Genomic DNA, 19,918 nt, shown 5'->3' with positions numbered 1-19,918 from the left:
AGGGAATATGGTAGAGAAATTACTAGGACAGGACTCAAAAGTTTAATGAGGAACTAAGTACAGAAGATTTTGAAGTCTTCCAAAGAGGATGTGCTCTATACCAAGGACAGAGAGAAGTAGGATGATAATCACTTGGAGCTTTGCATTAGGCCTCTAGGTATCTGGAGCATGGACTGATGAGAGAAAGGCAACGATCAAGAAGGTGTGTGGGGCTGCTGAGGCTAGGCATATAAGAAAAATCTGTACCAGCGGAGTAGGAACAAGAATTAAAGACAAAAGGATGATTTGAGAAGGAACTGTAAGAATATGATGATCACTTTGGATAGTCAAATAAAGGATGAAGCTGAAATGTGTACTTTGGGTACTGGGATAAAGAAAAGAGATAACAGAAATATGAATTCACAATAAGAAAGAATTGAACTGTGCCACATCTGCAGTGATTAAGGACTTGATTGAGCATAGTGCATCTGAAAGTTTCACAGCAAGGTTTTGAGTAGAAACAGTTCACTCAAATTCATGCCCCATTGTAGTCTTTCTTTATCACTGAGTTTGATTTATTTTCTTCTCTTTAGGCCTACCTTTTGCTAATTGGCCAATATTAAAGACTTTTAAGAACAAAAGAAACATAAGGCATGGCGAGGCAGGACTTTAATTCCAGTACTTGGGAGGCTGGGACAGGAGGATCGCAGCTTTGGCTATTTAAGGGGATGTTTGACAACCTAATGAGACGCTGTTTCAAAACAATAAATAGGTAAATAAATAAATAAGGCTGGATAGAATGGCTGTGGGTTCAATCCTCAGTATCCTCCTCTACACACACACAGAAAGAAAAAAAACAAAAACAAAGAAAATACATTCTAAACACTGGCTTCTGTTATTATATTCAAGAATCACCAAGGTCTATCTACATGTAGAAAGATGACCCAAGGCTAGAAGGGATATGAAGTATGAAAGATACACTGTTAGCTGGAATTTTGAACTAAATTTTCTTTTCCTGAGAAAAAGGATAAGTGCATTTTTAAAAATAAAATAACCTGTTTTTTGTTTAGTAGTTATGGCACAATTTAGGGAAGAACACACTGGGCAGAGGGCCAAGAACCAGAGCTTTGGAAGCAGAGAATCCTGGGTTCGTAACCCAGCTCTGTCACCTCATAATGTGTGACTTGGGGCATATTCGTTAGAGTCTTTATCCTGTTGAGCCTCAGTTTCCTCATTTAAAAAAAGAGAATCCCATAAATTAACTCATAAAATTTTTGTAATGCCCGAAGGACATAATACACTGCGGTATAAGACTTGGAACTCTTCTTATTGTTGTTGTGTTTGTCTTGTTGACATTTTCTGCTAATTTGAAAATAATTAAAGATGAAAGGAGAAAATCTCAGGGATTATTAAACTTTCAAAACAACCGTGGCTTTCCAAACTCCCTTGCTTCTTCTTGGAGGAAAAATATTTGCTTTTAGATGGTGAATCTGAGGTGCCATGGAAACAGGAGTTGAAAAGACTTCAAGTAAATAGAAAGCAAGCAGCTGAGCCTGAGCTCTTCTAAAATATGTAACCATAAAATTTGGAACAGATCAAGATTTGTATGGAATTTTAAAAGCAACATAGGTAGGTATTAGAATATTACCAAATCAAGAGCTCCTGACTATTGAAAATTTCTAAATCATCTCATCTCTGCTTCTTTCCACTTTTCTTACAGTATACATATGCAAGAAATGCAAGTACAGTTTAAATGATGGAGAGGCACACAGTAATCACAACAAATGCTCTCTAATCAGTGAATTTCATTATGATCAATGGCATAGCTTTGCTTACTGAGTATAAATAATCATTTGTTTCATGCTTCAGAATAAGATAGCCTATTTAATGAACTCATACTTTAAAAGGAAGCCTTTTGTAACAAGACATATCTGTTCTTTCTTCAGTTTTAATGTTCTGTAATTTTTCAGGTAGGTTTGATAGAGATTTTACTGAATGTAATGGACTTTACAGCAAAAGAATGTATCTGATTAACAATAAATATGCTTCTAAGTATTAATGTAGTGCAGAGGTATCTGTGAAAATAAATATATTTGCCATATTTTTTATCTGTCCTGCCATGTGGGAGAAATTTTGATTTTTTTTAATTCTAGAAATTCTCTGATTTGCAATATATTTCAATTCATAATGTTTCTAATATTTCTTGCCATTAAAACCACCAAGGCTCCAACAATGGCATAGTCATATTGTGTTAAGCAGAGTGCTGAGGAAGAAAGTTGTAGGTGAATTCAGTTTTGTGGAAAAACAAAAACAGACGATTATACTTTATGATGTGAGTCTATAATGCACCAATAAATGCATAAAATAATTAAATGCAAAAAATATTTAAAGAGAGCTGGGCGTGGTGGCGTACGCTCGTAATCCCAGCATTTGGGAGGCTGAGACTGGAGGAATGTGGTTCGTGGACAGCCTCAGATACTAGGTAAGGCCCTCCGCAACTCAGCGAGACCTCAGTTTCAAAATAAAAAATAAAAAATAGGGCAGGGGGTGTAGCTCGGCGGTCAAATGCCCCTGAGTTCCATTCCCAGACCCGCAAAAAAAAAAATGTTTAAAGAGTACTGAAATAAAAAATATAAACAACAAAGAAACATCCTAAGTGATTCTATTCTGATTGCATTCACAATATTTCTGTTCTCACAGAAAGGCAAAGAGCTCTAATAATAAGGAATCTACAAAATTCCCCACAATCTTTATCCAAATTGGAGATTCATGAAAGCAGGCAGATACAATAAAGTGGCATGGGCTTGTTTACAGGTTTCATTATCTATTATGAAAATAATACATTCACAGGATGGAAAAAAAGAAAACAATAGAAGTCTCTGTCACCGTGAATTCTAAGCTGTCAACTATTTTTTGTATATTTCTTTAGGAAATATCAATGCATATACAAATGTGTGTGCATCTTTTTTTCGCACAATGGGATCACATCAAATGCAGTATTATGTACTTGGCTGTCCTGTGAATCTTTATCTGAGAAAACTGACTGTAGCTTTACACAGAGAGCAATCTCACTGTTTGAAGAAGCATCTCAGTATCCTACCCTAGGGACTAATAGTGCATCATTTGCTCCTGTAATAGGGCACACGTAACTTCCTAGGGTAAGTCTGTAGATTGTTCCTAGGCTGGAAATAACTCAGTGGAAGGTCATATATGTATTTCAATATTAGTTATATTTTCAAGTTAGCCTTCAAAAAGATTCTACCAGTTACATCCTCAACAACAAAGTATGCCTTTAAACAGCACTGTGTACTAACACATGTTTTGACCTTGATAATATCTTCTTAGATGCTTCTTTGCATTAGTATTTCTTTTCTTATATCTCCATGTTCAAACTTTGCTCAGTTTTTCACTGGGTTGCTGGTTTTTCCTAAATATATCTTAAAATGTCTTTATGTTAATTAAATTAGCCCTTTGAATAACATAGATCCATAGACGTTAATACCAGTTACTTTTTAAGCTTGTCTTTTGGCCTTTCTTGTAGAAATCATCTATTGGACACTGAAGTTTAGTTATAAGGATTCTAGATTTTGTGTCTTAATTAAAAAGGCTTGGCCCACCACTGAAATCAACTAACCATTCAACAAATTGTCAAGATTTTCTCCTGATGATGGTGGTGATGGGAGTGATGGTGGCGATGCTGATGATGTTGATGATGCTGTTAAGTCCTAGCATCTACAAACTGTAAATGATGAGCTGGAATATAAGCTTATTTATTTAATTTTCTGTTCTCTGATTGCCTGCCTTGCATTAACACATATATTGAACAAACTTGCTTCCTCAGTGGCTAAAAATTTATCTTTATCAAATTCTGAAATCCCTCCTTACGTACACAAGAGTGTTTTATGTAATCAGTTATAATACGTAACGTGTATGTTCTGTCTTCTGCTAAGATCAAGTTTCTGTTAACTGTTTTATGTTTATAATATATTTATAAAGATCTGGGGATCCTTCACCCTACTATTTCAGAATTCTCCCATCTATTTTCATAATTTTTTTTTATACAATGTTTATGACCTAACAAATTCACGTATAAAAAGCAATAAACTTTTGAGAAATACCCATCTTTCTTATCCAAGATTAATATATGTCTATTCACCTTGTGTTTTGTTTTGCTCTGAGTCAAATTTAAAACTTTCCTTTCTAGGCCTGGGGATGTGGCTAGAGTATTTGCCTAACATGTGTGAAGCTCTGAGTTTCATCACCAATACTGTGAAGAAAAATAAAAATCCTCTAATCTATAATTATTCAGTAGGGTGTGGTGGCACATGCTTGCAATCCCAGTTTTCGGGAGGCTGAGACAGGAGGATCACAGTTTGAGAACAGCCTCAGCTACTACTTAGTGAGGCTCTTTGCAACTCAGTAAAACCCTGTTTCAAAATAAAAAAATATAAAATAAGGCTGGGGGTGTAGCTCAAAGGTAGGATGCCTCAAAAAAAATAAGCAAATAAAAATAAATAAAAAAAATAAAATTATTCAAATTTCTTAACCTTATACCTATATATTTTGTTACAGTGATATTCTAAATAATATCTTTCACTGCATTTTTGTTTCAATTGGCTATCTGCACATAAAAGTAGGTTATTCAAATTTTATATTTGTTACTGTTCTATATTATTAATATTATTACAAGACTCTTTTTTTGAAATTGTGTAAGTTTTCTAGAAATAAAAAAACCACACCATTTGTCATAAATGAGAGTTTTTCAGCTTAATTATAGTTTAATTATTGTGTTATGTTATAATACTTGTTAGTAGTTTAGAGCAGTGCCAAATAATACATGTATCTGTGGACATCTTTATTTTTTTAAATTTTAGATGCTGAATTTATTGTAGAGTTTCAAATTAAAATGAAAGCCAACAAAAAATTCTATATTGCATTTGACTGCATCGGTATTTTCTGAGATATGTGCAAAGATTGGTGCTCTCAAATCTTCCCTTACCTCTAATGTACCGATCCTGAATTTGAATGAAAAGGTGCCATTTATTTTAGTTTATAGTAACTTTCAAAGGTAGTTTCAATCATTGTTAAACGTAATACTAACTAATTTTGTATAGACATATTGAAAAGAAATGCTTTAAAGAAAGAATATCTGTGTTTGTGTTTGTGTGTATGTGTGTGTTTCCAACACTGCATAAAGTTGGTAGAAGTGCTGAATATCAGAGGAGTTTTGTTTTTATTTTTAATCTTCCTGATAAGCATTTTCATTAATTTAATAAAGACAAGCCTATGAAAATGTTGTGACCCTCATTTTAGCTTTGGTGATATCTTTCTTTCTCTGATTATGACAAGCTGGAATCTTTGCAAATAAATGAGCTGAAACATATAAAACTCAATGCACGTGAGAATTTGAAGACATCTGGTGGAGTTATTTTCTGAGTAATTAGACCAAGAGGTGGGGCAATTCCCTGATGCAAGCTACCTTACAATTGGATACCCAGTTATTTTTGCAGCCAGCAGCTAATATACAGTGAACATATTGATTCACAAATTGACAAGCAATTATGTAGAGTTGCAATCTGATTTTCTAAGACCATTTATGTTCTACGTGCTTCTATAAGTTGCCTTTCTGTAGTCCTCTTCTAGTATATTTCTCTATGCTTTATTGCCTTAATATCCAATTCATGTTTTAAGGGACTTTGAAAGTAGATCCTGTTCTTACATTGATCTGTATTTTTCTTCAGTTATTCCGACACTTGGGCACACATGTGATTTATTTGCAGTTTGGATATTTTTTTATCCTGGGGATTAAAATCAGGACATCTACCTCTGAGCTATGCCCCCATCCCTATTTTTTTTTCTATTTTTATATTTTTTTTTAGTTTTGAAACAGAGTCTCACTAAGTTGTGAAGGGCCTCACTAAATTAATGAGGCTGAATTAGAAGCTGCACTCTTCCTATCTCAGCTTCCCAAATACTGGGATTACAAGTATTATGCCACCGTGCCTGGTTTACAATTTGAATTTTGAAAACATAAATCCATTTAGGTATACAGAAATATTCACAAAGGATAAGAAGATATTTAAATACCTTTTTTTTTTTGTAGTACTGGGGATGGAACCCAGAGGCTTTCTACCCCCAGGCTATACTTCCAAACCTATTTTTATATTTTACTTGAAAAAAGGGTCTCACTAAGTTGTGAGAGCCTCACTAAGTAGTTGAGGCTGGCTTCGAACCTGTGTGATCCTCCCGTCTCAGCCTCCCAAGTTCTGGGATTGCAAGAGTGAGCCACCACGCCTGACATGATATTTAAATACTTTCATTTTTTATATTTATAACTATTTTGTTTAGACATGTGGATAAACAAATTCTCAATACTTAAAATATATATTAATATAATAAAATAATAAATCTGAGAAGATCTGAACATTTAAAAAGCTATTCTCCTTGTTGAAGAGCAATAATACTTAAGCCACAGAATAAAGAAAAGATGTGTAGAAAATTCAACAGCTATCCTAAATTATCCATTGTGAGGTAAAAACATGCTATGAAGAAAGCTTCCTGTATGGCCAATTTAAATCCCACAGTTTATAAAAATTTGCTTCATCTTTTCTGTGCCTACTATATTTTATCTTTAAGGAAAATATTTATACATCAACAAAATCAGGATTTTTTTTTTTTTTTTGGTGGTACTGGGGGTGGAACCCAGGGTCTTTTCTACCTGTGGGCTATACTCCCAGACCTTTATACTTTATTTGGAAACAGGGTCTCACTAAGTTGCTGAGAGCCTCACTAAGTAGCTGAGGGTGTCTTCGAACCTGTGTGATCCTCCTGTCTCAGCCTCCCAAGTGCTGGGATTACAAGCGTGCGCCACCAGAATATTAACCATGCCATGCACAAAGATTCACTGATCAAGACACACCCAAAAAGTAGCTACCTTAGCGCTGCTCCTGTTCTGGATCTCACACCATTGCTAATCTGTCCCTTTTAGTTCAACATCACGTAAGAGGAACTTTTAAATCACTTATGGATATATTATGAATACTAGATACTTTGAATCTACGCATTTTCAAATTCCTTAAGTAATTAAGGAGAAACTATGCCTATGGATTAACATTCACAGTAATGTCAGTAAGTACAAATTGTTCTTCATTGAACATGCTCTAATATCTCAGAACATGGGGATCTGACTACCATGCAAGTGAACTTCAAGGACATCTTTTACAAGGGTATTTGACATCCGGTGCATTCATTCACCATGCTTATCTTCTCAAGCATGAATTGTCTTTCAATCTCATGCAGTCCAACGGGAATCAAGTCAAGATTTATTCATTATGCTTTACTTTGCAATGCATGGAATGAGATTATCAAATCTTAACCAAACCGGTTAAAAAACCTGCTGTGAAAAGCTAAGGACTCTATTTTCGGTTTCTTTAGCTGAAATAACAGTATGACCACAGGCCAATGGAGTAAGTGAATCTTGAACTGCAATAGAAACACCATGGAAAACTCACCAGAGGTTTCGTCTACTCTCTCGTCTACTATGTGGTCCTTCTGATGAACCCATTCGCTATTGCACTTGAAGTAGATCTGGGTGGCGGGGCTGGCCTTACAGTACAGGTTCACAGGCTTATTCTTCACAATGTAAGCTTCTTCGGGCTCAATAAGGAAATGAGGCAAGGGCTCAGGTGGGTCAGATGGGAATGTTTCTGGGAGTTCATGAAAAAAGTCATCATCTGATAAAAAAGAACAAAGTGGAAAATGGTCAAAACATGAAAACAACTTGTCTTTTATTTGCTATTAATCTCTCAATCATCACTTATAAATGAACTAGTTCTGTGATTTGAATGGCTGCTCTGTGCTAGGCAACATGCTAGATCTTTGATTAGTTTTCAGTTAAGGAGCTAAATTATTATTCTCATTTTTACACGTGGCAAAATAACATCAGGGAGAATTAACAAGATTCTCTGAAACACAGGCAGTACATAGCAGAATTGGGTTTGCAATTCAGGTATCTGTCATACAAATATGTTTTTCCCCAATATATTGCTGTACTTCCTGATTACAAAGTTACTCTTGAGAGCTGAAAACAGCAAAAGCAACTTCACTTTAAAAATTGTTTGAAAAGCAGAAGGCCCATAGATAAACCTTAGATCTTTGTCAAAGAGCAGAATAGAAGTACTAGAAACAGGAATTAAAGGTTTTTAGTTTCAGATTCTAATTTACATTATTTTCAAAAAATGCCACTGTGTAAAACATTCACTCATATATTCAGCCCATAAGCATTTAGTGAGCACGTAATTATGATAAGCACAAGACGTATAGATAATATTGCCAGTGAGTCAATATTGGAGCTACCGTATAGTCTAGAGTATAGAAATACCTCTTGGTCTTATTTTTAAATTATACTTTAAGCCAGGCGTGTTGGCCCACACTTGCAATCCCAGCATTTGGGAGGCTGAGACAGGAGGATCGTAGTTCATGGACAGCCTCAGCTACTTAGCGAGGCCCTTTGCACTCAGTGAGACCCTGTTTCAAAATAAAGAATAAAAAATAGGCTGGGGGTGTAGCTCAGAGATAGGATATCCCTGGATTCAATTCCCAGTACTGCAAAAAACAAAAACAAACCCCCAAACTATATGGTCTTATATAACTAGTAAAACCTTTTTTTATTAGGTTACTGAGCATTGCTATGAAGAACAACAATCGTGTGTGTGTGTGTGTGTGTGTGTGTGTGAACACAGGAGCATTCTAAGATGTACAACCATTCCTTTGTTGTACTGTTTGTTTTGAAACAGGGTCTCACCAGGTTGCTAGGAGTCTCACTAATTTACTGAGGCTAGCCTCAAATATGCGATCTTCCTGTCTTAGCCTCCCAAGTACTGGAATTACTGGAGTATGCCATGATGCCCAGCACAATCTCACTTTTATAGCACTGAACAGTATCAAACACATTATTCTCGCTCTGATGTTCCAGCACCTCTGAATAAACACAACCTTAAAACCACTTGAGATATTTGTTCACTTTGAGGTATGCTTTTTTCAATGTGAATTTTGCAAAATTACAAATAAAAATTATAAATATTTTCTTTTATAAAATCATCATGTCTTACAAAAATCAAAGTAAGCAGAATTTTTCTAATATACAATCCATAAGTTAAGTTTGATAATTACCTTCTTATAAGAAACTGAGAAGAATAAAACCATTTTAATTTCCTAAACCTGCTATTATGCGAGATTTACACTCCTGTGTCATTATTTAAAAATTTTTACAAGTTTTATATCTATCTATTGATCCATGTATACTGATATTTTATCTTTGCTATTGAGTAGATAGATATAGATCTTTGCTACTGAATAGATAGATTATATATATATATCAGATTATATATATGTATATAATCTGGCTATATATATAATAGAATATATATATATTTATATATATATATATTTGTTACTGCATATATTTGCATTTGCTACTAGATATATTTGCTATATCTAGTAGCAAAGATAAAATATGGTATTGGTATTTAAAAACTGTTTGGGTTTTTTTTTTAATGTGTATGCATTTTTGTGGTGCTGGAGAGAAATTGAACCCAAAGACAGTCTACCTCTGAGCTACAGTCCCAGCACTATTGTATTTTTTTTTTAATCAGGATTTTGCTAAGTTGATGAGGTCGCTGAGAACCTCCCTAAGTTGCTCATGCTGTCTTTGAACCTGAGAGCCTCCTGTCTCCACCTCTCAAGTACTAAGACTAAAAGCATATGTTTCCACTCCTGGCTGAAGACTAGTTTCTTAGATGATACCTTAAAACTCATTTCATGACCATTCAGTTCTTGCCCCACTTTGGGAGACGGTCATTGGTGAAGTGGACAGCTGTCTGTTAAGAAATCTGGCCTGAGACTGTTTTCATCTGGGTTGTAGGATAACTGTTAAGCAGTATGACACGCAGTCTCTGCCAATCTGCTTTGCAGTAAAAAAAAAACAAAAAAAAAAACAAAAAAAACCTGGCTTTCCTTGCCTTACAGACAAAACTAGTTTTCAAAGCTGGTTCCCAGTTTTCAGTTCCAACTCTGGCATGTAAATGATGTTTCCTGTAGCCAGCTTTCTTTTGCATTTTACCTCCTTAATTTGCTTTCCTCTGGCAGGGTATCATTTCTAGTTTTCCCATTGTTGAACAACAAGGACCCAAACTGTCAGCGTACTAAAAAAATATCCTTGTTTCCATCAATTTCAGCTCCATTAGTCAATATGCAAGAACATTCAAGACTGCTTAAATAAACGTAGCTCACCAAGGCAAAGGATGTACTGAGCTACTGACAGATCCATCACCACAAAACTGACGCCTCAAAGGCCCTGGGTAGTCTTGCTTTCTTCTTTTGGTGTACTTACTGTTATATGTGATGACAGACAATGCTGGTGATCAATAAAGTTTCACAAAATATAAGACTCAAACTCTACAGATGGTTAGCTGTCGTTTCTAATTATTATTATACATGAAGGCAGATGGTAAACTAGATTTTATTTACTTTTCACTGTATATTTGTACACACAAAAACATGTAAAGGCATTTAAGAACTATATATTTATCTTAAGGAGGCAAAGTACAAAATGAATTTATATCGGCCATTCTTTTAAGTAAAACATTGCTTTAAAGGAATGAATAAAGATGCCAGATGATTATATGTTGCTTCATTAAATAAGTTAGCATACGTATAATATATTCACATTTTATAAAAAGATTTAATAGGGCACTAATAATCGATGATCCTAACTTAGAAAAGCATGTATTTCTTTATTCTTATCATTTGATTGTAAACTTCTTAGAAGACTAATGGAAGATTAGAAAGTCACACATATACTTTCAAGTTGGAAGGAGCTTCGTCAAATGCTGAGAGGAAAAGTAATAATTTAATAATATGTTTAGAAAACATGAATAGATTAACTGCATTTCCGGCATTTCAAGGTTTAAGGAAAGATGACCACTACAAATAAAGAGAAATAAACCAATCTCTGGATTTGAGGCTTCAAACAATATTGAATTTTCAAGGTTGTTAACTTAAAATGGAAGTTATTAAGGAATGATTCCTATCACTAGAAATGTTTTATTTAGGTGATAAAACTAATATTTCTTTCATATCATTATAGCTTTAGCAAAACCCATTCCTTAATGTTATACAGAGCTGCCTCTGGTAACAATAGCCTGACAGATTAGGAATCTTTCATAAAGCATTCCTACAGCAAATTGGAGTCTATGTCCTAGATTAAGTCATGCCTCTAGTGCTCAATTCAAGCATTATGAATGACACGAGTGAAGAAAATCCAGGGTCCTGAGTTAGTAGATCTGTATATGGGTATTGATAAGACTAGGGGTAAATGGGCTGGTTATTGGTGGGCTCACAGGCTGTAGAGTACACCGCATACCATACCTAATCATGGAACTTGGCCCAGGCAACAACTTTCCTGCCATTAAGGTAAGCAAGCTGTCAGAACATTTTTTGATTCTTGCTTTATGAAAGATAAAAATGAAAAGTGTTGCCATTAACTTCCAGTTACAGTGATGTTTTAGAGAATATCTTTTTTAAAGAGTTAGTTCTTGTAAATTATTATTTTTAAGATACTTTTATTTTGGTGCATTATAGTCTCACATCATAATGTATTTCACAGCGATGGTGATGCAATGCACTTGGCACTTTTATAAAATATCATCTTAAAAGTGTCTTTTCCAGCTGGGCTTGGTGATACACATCTGTAATCCCAATACTTGGAAGGTTGGGACAAGAGCTCGGGTCGAGGTCAGCCTCAGCAATGTAGTGAGACTCTTTCAAGACTGTTTCAAAACAGTAAATAAATAAAAAGGGCTGGGGTATAGCTTGATGGCAGAATGCTCTTGGGTTCAATTCCCAGTACTTGCCACAGGAAAAAAAAATTTTTCTAGTGAATGTTTTAAAAATAAAATAAGTCAATTATCTGCAACCAAAATGATGAAGAAAACTTTTAAGTATTTAAATATCTAGTATGTACATGTGACTATGTGATGTGAATATAACATTGTTAACCTGAACACTCAGTATCAGGAGGAAGGGAAAGAGGGAAGGGGGGCACCAAGTACTGTGTGAATATATGCCATTGTCAATATGATCCTCATTGTGATGTGAGACAATAGTGCACCAGTTGAAAAAATTATATATTCAAAAGATGGGCGTGGTGGCGCACGCTTGTAATCCCCGCGCTTGGGAGGCAGAGACAGGAGGATCTCGCAGGTTCGAAGCCAGCCGTGCGCGCTGGTTTAGGAGACCCTGTTTCCAAATAAAAATGTAAAAATAGGTCTGGGAGTGTAGCCCGGAGGTAGAAGGGCTTCCAGGAAACCCAGTACCACCAAAAAAAAAAAAAAAGAAAAAATTATATATTCAAAAGACGGGTGTGGTGGCACACGCTTGTAATCCCAGCATTTGGGAGGGAGGCTGAGACAGGAGTATCATGGTTAGTAGACAGCCTCAGCTACTACTTAGTGGGCCCTTTGCAACTCAGTGAGATGCGGCTTCAAAATAAAGAATAAAAAATAAGTTTGAAAATGTTGCTTGGAGGTAGAATGCCCCTGGATTCCATCCCTATTACTGCAATACACACACACACACACACACACACACACACACACACACACTCAAAAGAAAAATACCCAACATGGCATTATCTACGTGTATATGAGTTCCATGAGGAAAAATGATTAGCCATATATAGCCATTTATTCTGCATGAACATTTAGCTCCTCTAAACCATGCATTTGCATCTCATATACATGGAAGAATCTGATACTTCACTTTGCAACCAGTTTTATGCAACTATTACCAATTTTTACAAAACAGAAATATATAATGAATGTATAATGCTACAGTGAAAAACTATTTGAAGGGAGGGACCCTGTTCTTTCCATTTTAATTTTCTTAAGTCTAGCCTCATTCCAGCCATATCATAGGAGGTCAATAACAGTCTTACAGAAGCATGAATATTATATAATATTATATGATGGTGCCTTTAATCATTCCTAAAGGATGCAGAAATTGATTGAGAGTTATGGTATCATGAATTCACTCACAAATATGAAATGTTGTAATTATTTTTATATCCACAAACAGGAGTGGCTATAAAGTTAGTGTGGCTATTGCAGAATAAAACATCAGGGACTCTGGTTGGAAACTTCTGAGATGGTAACAGCAGAACATGAAACCGAGATCTGGGCCTGTGTGATAGCATGGATCACATTCCCATACAGCTGACCCTATATACCACCGTCAGTAAACTGAACATCCCAGTTCATAAAAGAACTGGAAATTGAAATCACATCTCTATTAGTTGATACTTACTTTGGAACTTATTTGGTATTTTATAGCTTTTAAAGGCGATAAGATGTTTTCTAGAAGTCATGGTTTATCAAGAAACTCAGGCTCTAGTCAACTTTCCAAGTGAGTCTATTTGCAGTGGCGTGCAGGAGTAAGTGTATGGTTTTATCTGTTTTGATAAAATATACTTTGGGTGTACTCAAGTGCCCATCCATGGACCTGATCCAAGACAAGTAAGATTCCTGCCATGCTGAAACTAACTCTTTCTGGGCCACTAGAAGATTGTTAAATAAATGGTGATCAGAACATCTGAGATTTCAGTGCCTAGCATGCAATTCATTTTACTATACAAACAAACTAGTATAGATACTATTAAGGCCATGTTGCAAAACCGGAAGCTATAATAGAACAATTTCGACCCTTTTCTGATAAGGAAACCAGTGAGTGCATCTTCTTACTGCTTTTTTTCTTAATATAAATATCTGAAAAAGCAATATTAGTGTGATGATAGGAACTCAATTTGTGGATAGCAACTTGAAACAGTGAACTTATTTCTTGCAATATGTTACAGTTATCCCAAATTGTTATATTTTAGAGAGAGTATACCACTTCTGTTGATATTGACTGCATTGCCCTATTTGAGCAAAATGACTTGAATAATGAAATGACTAAACACATTTTCTACATGTTGTTCACTCAAACTAATGAAGCAAAACTTCCAAAGTTGCTTTTGTTCTCCACATTGATTCAATATCAATTTAGAGCTATAATTGCCTTTTTTGGAGAGGACGGAGATGTCACATTATTATTCATTTTACTATTCTCTAACATTTGACTTAATTTTCTACTTTCTACCATGACTCAATACTGACATTCCGACAGTAGTGCCATTTTTATCTTGATATCAGCAAATTCTAGTATTTCCTTTTCTGTTATCTCACACAGGCCTTTGCTTTTTCATTTATACACAAGAAGAGAAAGCTTTGCACCATGTATTATTTTTATAGACTTTCATTCCACCTAATTCTTGACAGGAAAATATTATGGTATGAACATCAATCTAGTAAGCTTTAGGTTGCTGATTTTATTGCTATATATCAAGCCTTAATTTTCATCAACTTAATACATAAGTTTCTACATTTCTGAATCATAAGACTTAAACTATTATTGCTTATATCATAAAATATAGGACCATTATCTCTTTGTCTGAGACTTGAAGCGTATTCTTCTGAAATGGAATTTACTTCCAAATGATTCAAGAGCAATTTAACATGAATGACTGCAAAGCTAATTTTATCTGCATTTGGCTACCCATCCATCAGAGAGATAATTCATGATATATTACAACGAAAGGCAGCTGGAATTAACTATTCGAATGAGACTCGGCTTATTTTCAATATTTTGATTAAAATATCCTTTGGAAGACAAAGACTATGGTCTATATTTCAAGAAACATATTATTGGATTCATCATTTAAATTCAAGTAGTTGAATATATAATGCCTTAAATGTATTGAATAATTTGAAAGTGCCGTATGATTTCTAACTTCAAAAGAAAAACAACAGTTTTTTGGCTTTTAAAGAAATATTTACCAAATCACCCCCATCTATTATTATTCCTGATATAAATTTAACCTGGCATTTGACATGGCATTAAGTAGGGGCATTTCCTCTTGCCACAGGTTAAGTCTTCATGATCTCTGACTTACTAGTATGGGATCTTCCTGTTTTCCTGCCTACCATTTCTACTTCTGCCGTGTACTTATATAGTGTTCTTGAGATGAATTTTCAATGACAGTTTTATTCTCTTCAAATCGGTTAATATATGCAATGTAAAGCAAGATGGTTAAGTTTCTTTTCAATATAAGTACTGAATGAGGAGGAGTTGAGATGTGCATTTACATAAAGTGGCTATAGTACAATGGGTATCATTGTAGAGAGAATTTGACAACATAAGTAATTATTAAAGCTCTGAGAACCTCCAAGTAGGCTATCCTGCTTTTTAGAATGCACATTATAAGTAGCATAATGCCAAAATATAAACAATTACATACAAAGATGTCCACAGATACATCGTTTATTTAAAAACACATGCCATATTACAACAAAATGCAGCTGACATTATTTGAATGAGGCTTAGAACAACTGACCTCCAATTTAAGAATGGTGAAATAATTTCTGAAACATTCAACCAAGAGTTAACAATTTGGCTAATAAGAATAAAGAGACAAGTTGTCTTATAGAAGTCCTGAGCTAGAGGAACCTCTGTTATTTGCTAGGTAAATAAACCAAGTTTTTGGCCAATTTTTACATAATTATTTCATCCATTTAAAATTTTACTACCAATCTCATTAAAATGCATGGGAAAGGAAGGAGGGGGAGGAGGGGGGGAGTAGATGGAGGAAAATACACCAAGTGATGTGTGCGTGTATGTTTGTATCACTTTGAACTTCATTATAATGTTTAAGTACATTGCACCAATAAAAGTATTTTTAAAAGGAGAGAAAAAAAGTGTGTGCGCATGTAACCGTACCAACAAGCTGCAGGACACATAAGTTGAGGCACAGAAGCCAAGACACACAAACATTAGCAGTCATTACTTCTGGAGAAAATAACTGCATGTCTGTGGGGGGATTTTTTTTTTTACCTTTTATTTGAAGATTTATTCAAATCTTACATTGTAGATCATTTCTATTTTTCTGTGCATTTTTTAGGTTTATTCAAATTAAGAGATAGGAAAATTAAATACGTCATAGTCAGCCTCCTGTTTCTGCCTAGAATAATCAGTGCAGAATTTTTCACTAAATTCAACCTTCCAAAATCAATAGTACTGACTCTTCTAATGAGTGCTTGATGTCTCTGTTAAAAGCTGTGTCTATATCCATGCTCCTTGTAAGTACATAGCTTTCATTTAATTATTCCTGACTTCATCTCATTTTTCTTTTATTTTCCAATTGCCCTAATTTCCTCATCTCTGTGACCTCTGACTTTGCACTAACATGGTTTACTGTCTTTTTAACATTCTGTTAAAAAAAAAAAAAGAACATTTGTTGATCATCTCCTATATGCTAGGACTATCTAAGCTGTTATGGCTAAAGCTACACTATACTTTTACTTACCAAAAGAAATCATAAACTACAGATATTAAATTAACAATTTCCTGAATTTATAATAGAGGTAGTGAATTCATCTGATTATGTAAATATGTTTATAATTAATTAATAATCTATTAGTACTTGCCTTTCACTTTGAAGAACTTAATTTTAAGAAATCAGAAAAATTGCTAATATATATAAGCCTTACATAGTGAATTATGGAAAAGTTCTACCATTTCCTTATTCCTTATTAATGTCTAGAGTTTCAAATCATGTGCTATTATTATGAATCTTGGATATTCAAAGAATAAACAATAATCACACAGAATAATATTACGAAAATTATTGACAAATAAAAAATGACAATCTAAATTTCGGGCTCACTCTTAGTTATTTAGTAAGTATGATTTAATAAAAGAATCTAACAAAAATTTTAACATTCAATATTATAATAAATTCACATGATACATGCTGATCTTCCTGGAGAATTCTTCAACATGGTCAATTTTGTTTGTCCATTTGGCCAGGTTACAGTTCCAAGTATTCAATCAAACTCTAGCCTAGGACCTAGATTGATTCCAGAATTAATCTATGATGTAGGTGATGCTGTGAAGGTATTTTGGATGTTGCTAAATTTATATCTAGTGGCCTTAAGTAAGGGAGATTACCTAGGTAATGTGTGTGTGCCTGACTCAACCAGTTGAAAGGCCTTGGAAGCAGAAATGAATTAGAAGCTTTTCTGAGCAATGCTGGATTAGCATTTCATTAACTGGAAACAATAGCCTGACTCAGCTGACACTCCTCAGCTTCCCCCAGACCCTTTTACATAACTCTCACTCCTTTGAGCACTCCTTCCTTCCCCTGAGGCCTCTCCTGGAGGACAGTGCTCCATCTTCCTCTCCTACTGCTCACAAGCTGTCTCCTGGCTCACATTTATTCCCCACTGGATGACAGGGTCAGAGGGTGATGGGTGGTACTCATCTTACTCAGTTCCGCATAATCAACATCTATTCCAGGGCTTGGCCTCGACAGCGAAGACTTCTTTTTTCCTTTCAATTTGTATTGTTCCAAAAGTTGGAACATAGAATTGAACATAGTTCAATGGAACATAATTCCATAGAATAAGTGGACTACACATAAGTCAATTGCTCCATCAATTGTAATCATTATACAAAATACAACAGAAATACACAAATTCAAAAGGTGTATCTTCAGTGTTTACAGGTATGGATCCAGTCCTACACTAAAAATATACTTATCTTCTATGCACATTTTACTGTCACCGTGGACTAAATGTTTTCCCTCACTAAATAACCAAAGTTGAATCTGAAGTGTGTGTGTAGGAAATCATGCCTCTGATCAGGTGTCTCTTTGCCCTCCTTGCCTCCTTTGACACTTAGCTTCATTACACTTTCTCTCCCTCTGGAAACTCCTTCCTCTCCTGGGGACTATGCATTAGCACCATGTTGCTTCCCATCCTACCTCTTTGACCTCTCTGTGTCTTCTTTCCTGCCTGAATACAGTCATACTTCTCAAGGTTTCTCCTCCAGTCTCTCCCTCGGGCATCTCATCCCAACAGCAGCTTCAATTATCAGATCATGTCGCACACACAACCTGCTACTCCACCCCCTTGCTTCTTAAGTCCCTCTGATGCCTCTGCATTGACCCAAAGTGAAATCAGACTCTCGTGGCCAACAAGGACCTGTCTGATCTGCCTGCCTCTGGCCTCTAGGTCTCAATTCACAGGCTCCCGTCCTTTCCTCTTCCTTTTTGAGAAAGGCAGCCTGGTATTTCTATCTTTACTTTCACCTAACTCTGCTCACCCAGGGTCACTTGCACTTGCCCTTCAAGCTCATTTAGGTTTCAGCTCAAGATGTCTCTTGGATAAAAAGAGACACCTCATCTGCTTTGTTTTCTCCTCCTTTTCATCTTCCTTATCTTCCTCCTCCTCCTTCTTTTTCTTGCTCTTTTCAGCCTTGACATCATCCCCCTCTTTTTGCTTTTTTTGCTACATCAAGTTTACCTTTAGCTCCGTAGGCAGCAATGTCCTTTTCTTTAAAGAAGATGGTGATTAATTAGTTGATTCTAGTGCAGTGTTTGTTTTTTTTTTTTTTTTTACTATAAAGCATTTAACCTCTTTGTATACAATTCACTCTTTTTAAAGAAAACAAGTTAATTGTAAGGCTGTGTAAAATTTGTTTTAAACTGTATACTGTCTTTTTTGTATAGTTAACACACTACTAAATGTGTCTTTGGATAGCCCTTTCCTGGTGGTATTTTCAATAGTCACTAACCTTGCCTGATACAGTATGAGGGTTGTAAATTGTCATGGAAATTTAAAGCAGGTTCTTGGTGCACAACACAAATTAGTTATATGTGGGGATGGTAGTTTTTTTTTTTTTTCATCTTCAGTTGTCTCTGATGAAACTTATATAAAATAATTGTTGTTCTGTTAAATGAATACCACCCTATAATTGCAAACAAAGTTGCAGCTGTTTTTGTTGACATTCTGAATACTTCTAAGTAGATACAATTTTCATAAGTAGAAAAAGATACATAACCACCCAATCTTACATTGTCTCCTTCAATGAATTCTTCTCCTCTTTAAATTCTTATCACATATCTCTATCTCAAATTAGTTGGTTTTTTAAGTTAGATGTCTGTTTTCATTCACCTTCCACAAAACTTCAAGCCTTATAGGATCAGATTTTGTTCATTTTCTTTAGCACTGTAACATTAATATTGGATAGATGAATTTTTCCTCTTAAACAAGATTCACTCTTTAATTCAGCTCTTGTTTCTGATTATGAAATCTCTCTCACAGTCAAAACAAGGTCCTTATCATTTTTATTTGAATTACTCTGAGCCTTAATACTGATTAGACTTGCCCTAGACTCCCTCTCAATTCCATCTAAGCCATGCTAGTATTCTCAAATGAAAGTAGAACCATAATAGGTTCTGTTGGAAAATTTAGTGTTCTGCATAACATAGCCCTGCACTTATTTAATTTTCAGGTTATTTACCACCACTCCATGATAGCCAAATTTGGTAACTCTATATTTCAAAAAATGTTGCTTTTTAATTTTTCCCACATGAATTTGACTGTACATAAATTCTTCTTCAAAATTGACTTTTCGATGTCTATCTCTATTCCATTCAAAAATCTACTCTTAATTTTCCCAGATGAAAGCATTTCTTGCTGTCTAACTATATAAATCTGCTAATGCAATCTGAGAGTTTTAATTAATTTTATTGCATGTCAAAACTACCGTATGTCTAGGAGCTCTTAAAACTTTGTCTCAATTGACGTAAACACCTTGAAAAATTAATAACTTCCTTTAAGAACTATGAAGAATATTATTGTTATCTACACAGATTATAAGTAAAATTCTCTGAATGTAATCTATTTCTAACTACACGGAAAGTAAGCATATACTTTTGACCATTGTGAAAAATTTCAAATGCATGCAAAATTACAGAACAAAGAATTTTTTTTTTTTTGTGGTA

General features: G+C 34.8%; 1 protein-coding gene across 2 annotated transcripts in view; it reads right to left on the bottom strand.

The window, feature by feature from the left end:
• Positions 1-19,918, bottom strand: part of UNC5C (unc-5 netrin receptor C) — a gene marked incomplete at both ends in the record, with an annotated part of 397,912 nt that overhangs the window by 151,481 nt on the left and 226,513 nt on the right. For both annotated transcript variants that reach the window (XM_080697547.1, XM_080697548.1), the window contains one exon: positions 7,491-7,712. In XM_080697547.1, coding sequence (XP_080553673.1) covers positions 7,491-7,712 — 222 coding nt within the window. The remainder of the gene's footprint in view (positions 1-7,490; positions 7,713-19,918) is intronic.

Source organism: Muscardinus avellanarius (genome assembly GCF_963383645.1).
Source record: "Muscardinus avellanarius genome assembly, chromosome: 6".
In the NCBI taxonomy this organism is placed as follows: Eukaryota; Metazoa; Chordata; class Mammalia; order Rodentia; family Gliridae; genus Muscardinus; species Muscardinus avellanarius.
Note: the sequence above shows the minus strand (reverse complement) of the source record. Positions and strands in the feature narration are given on the sequence as shown.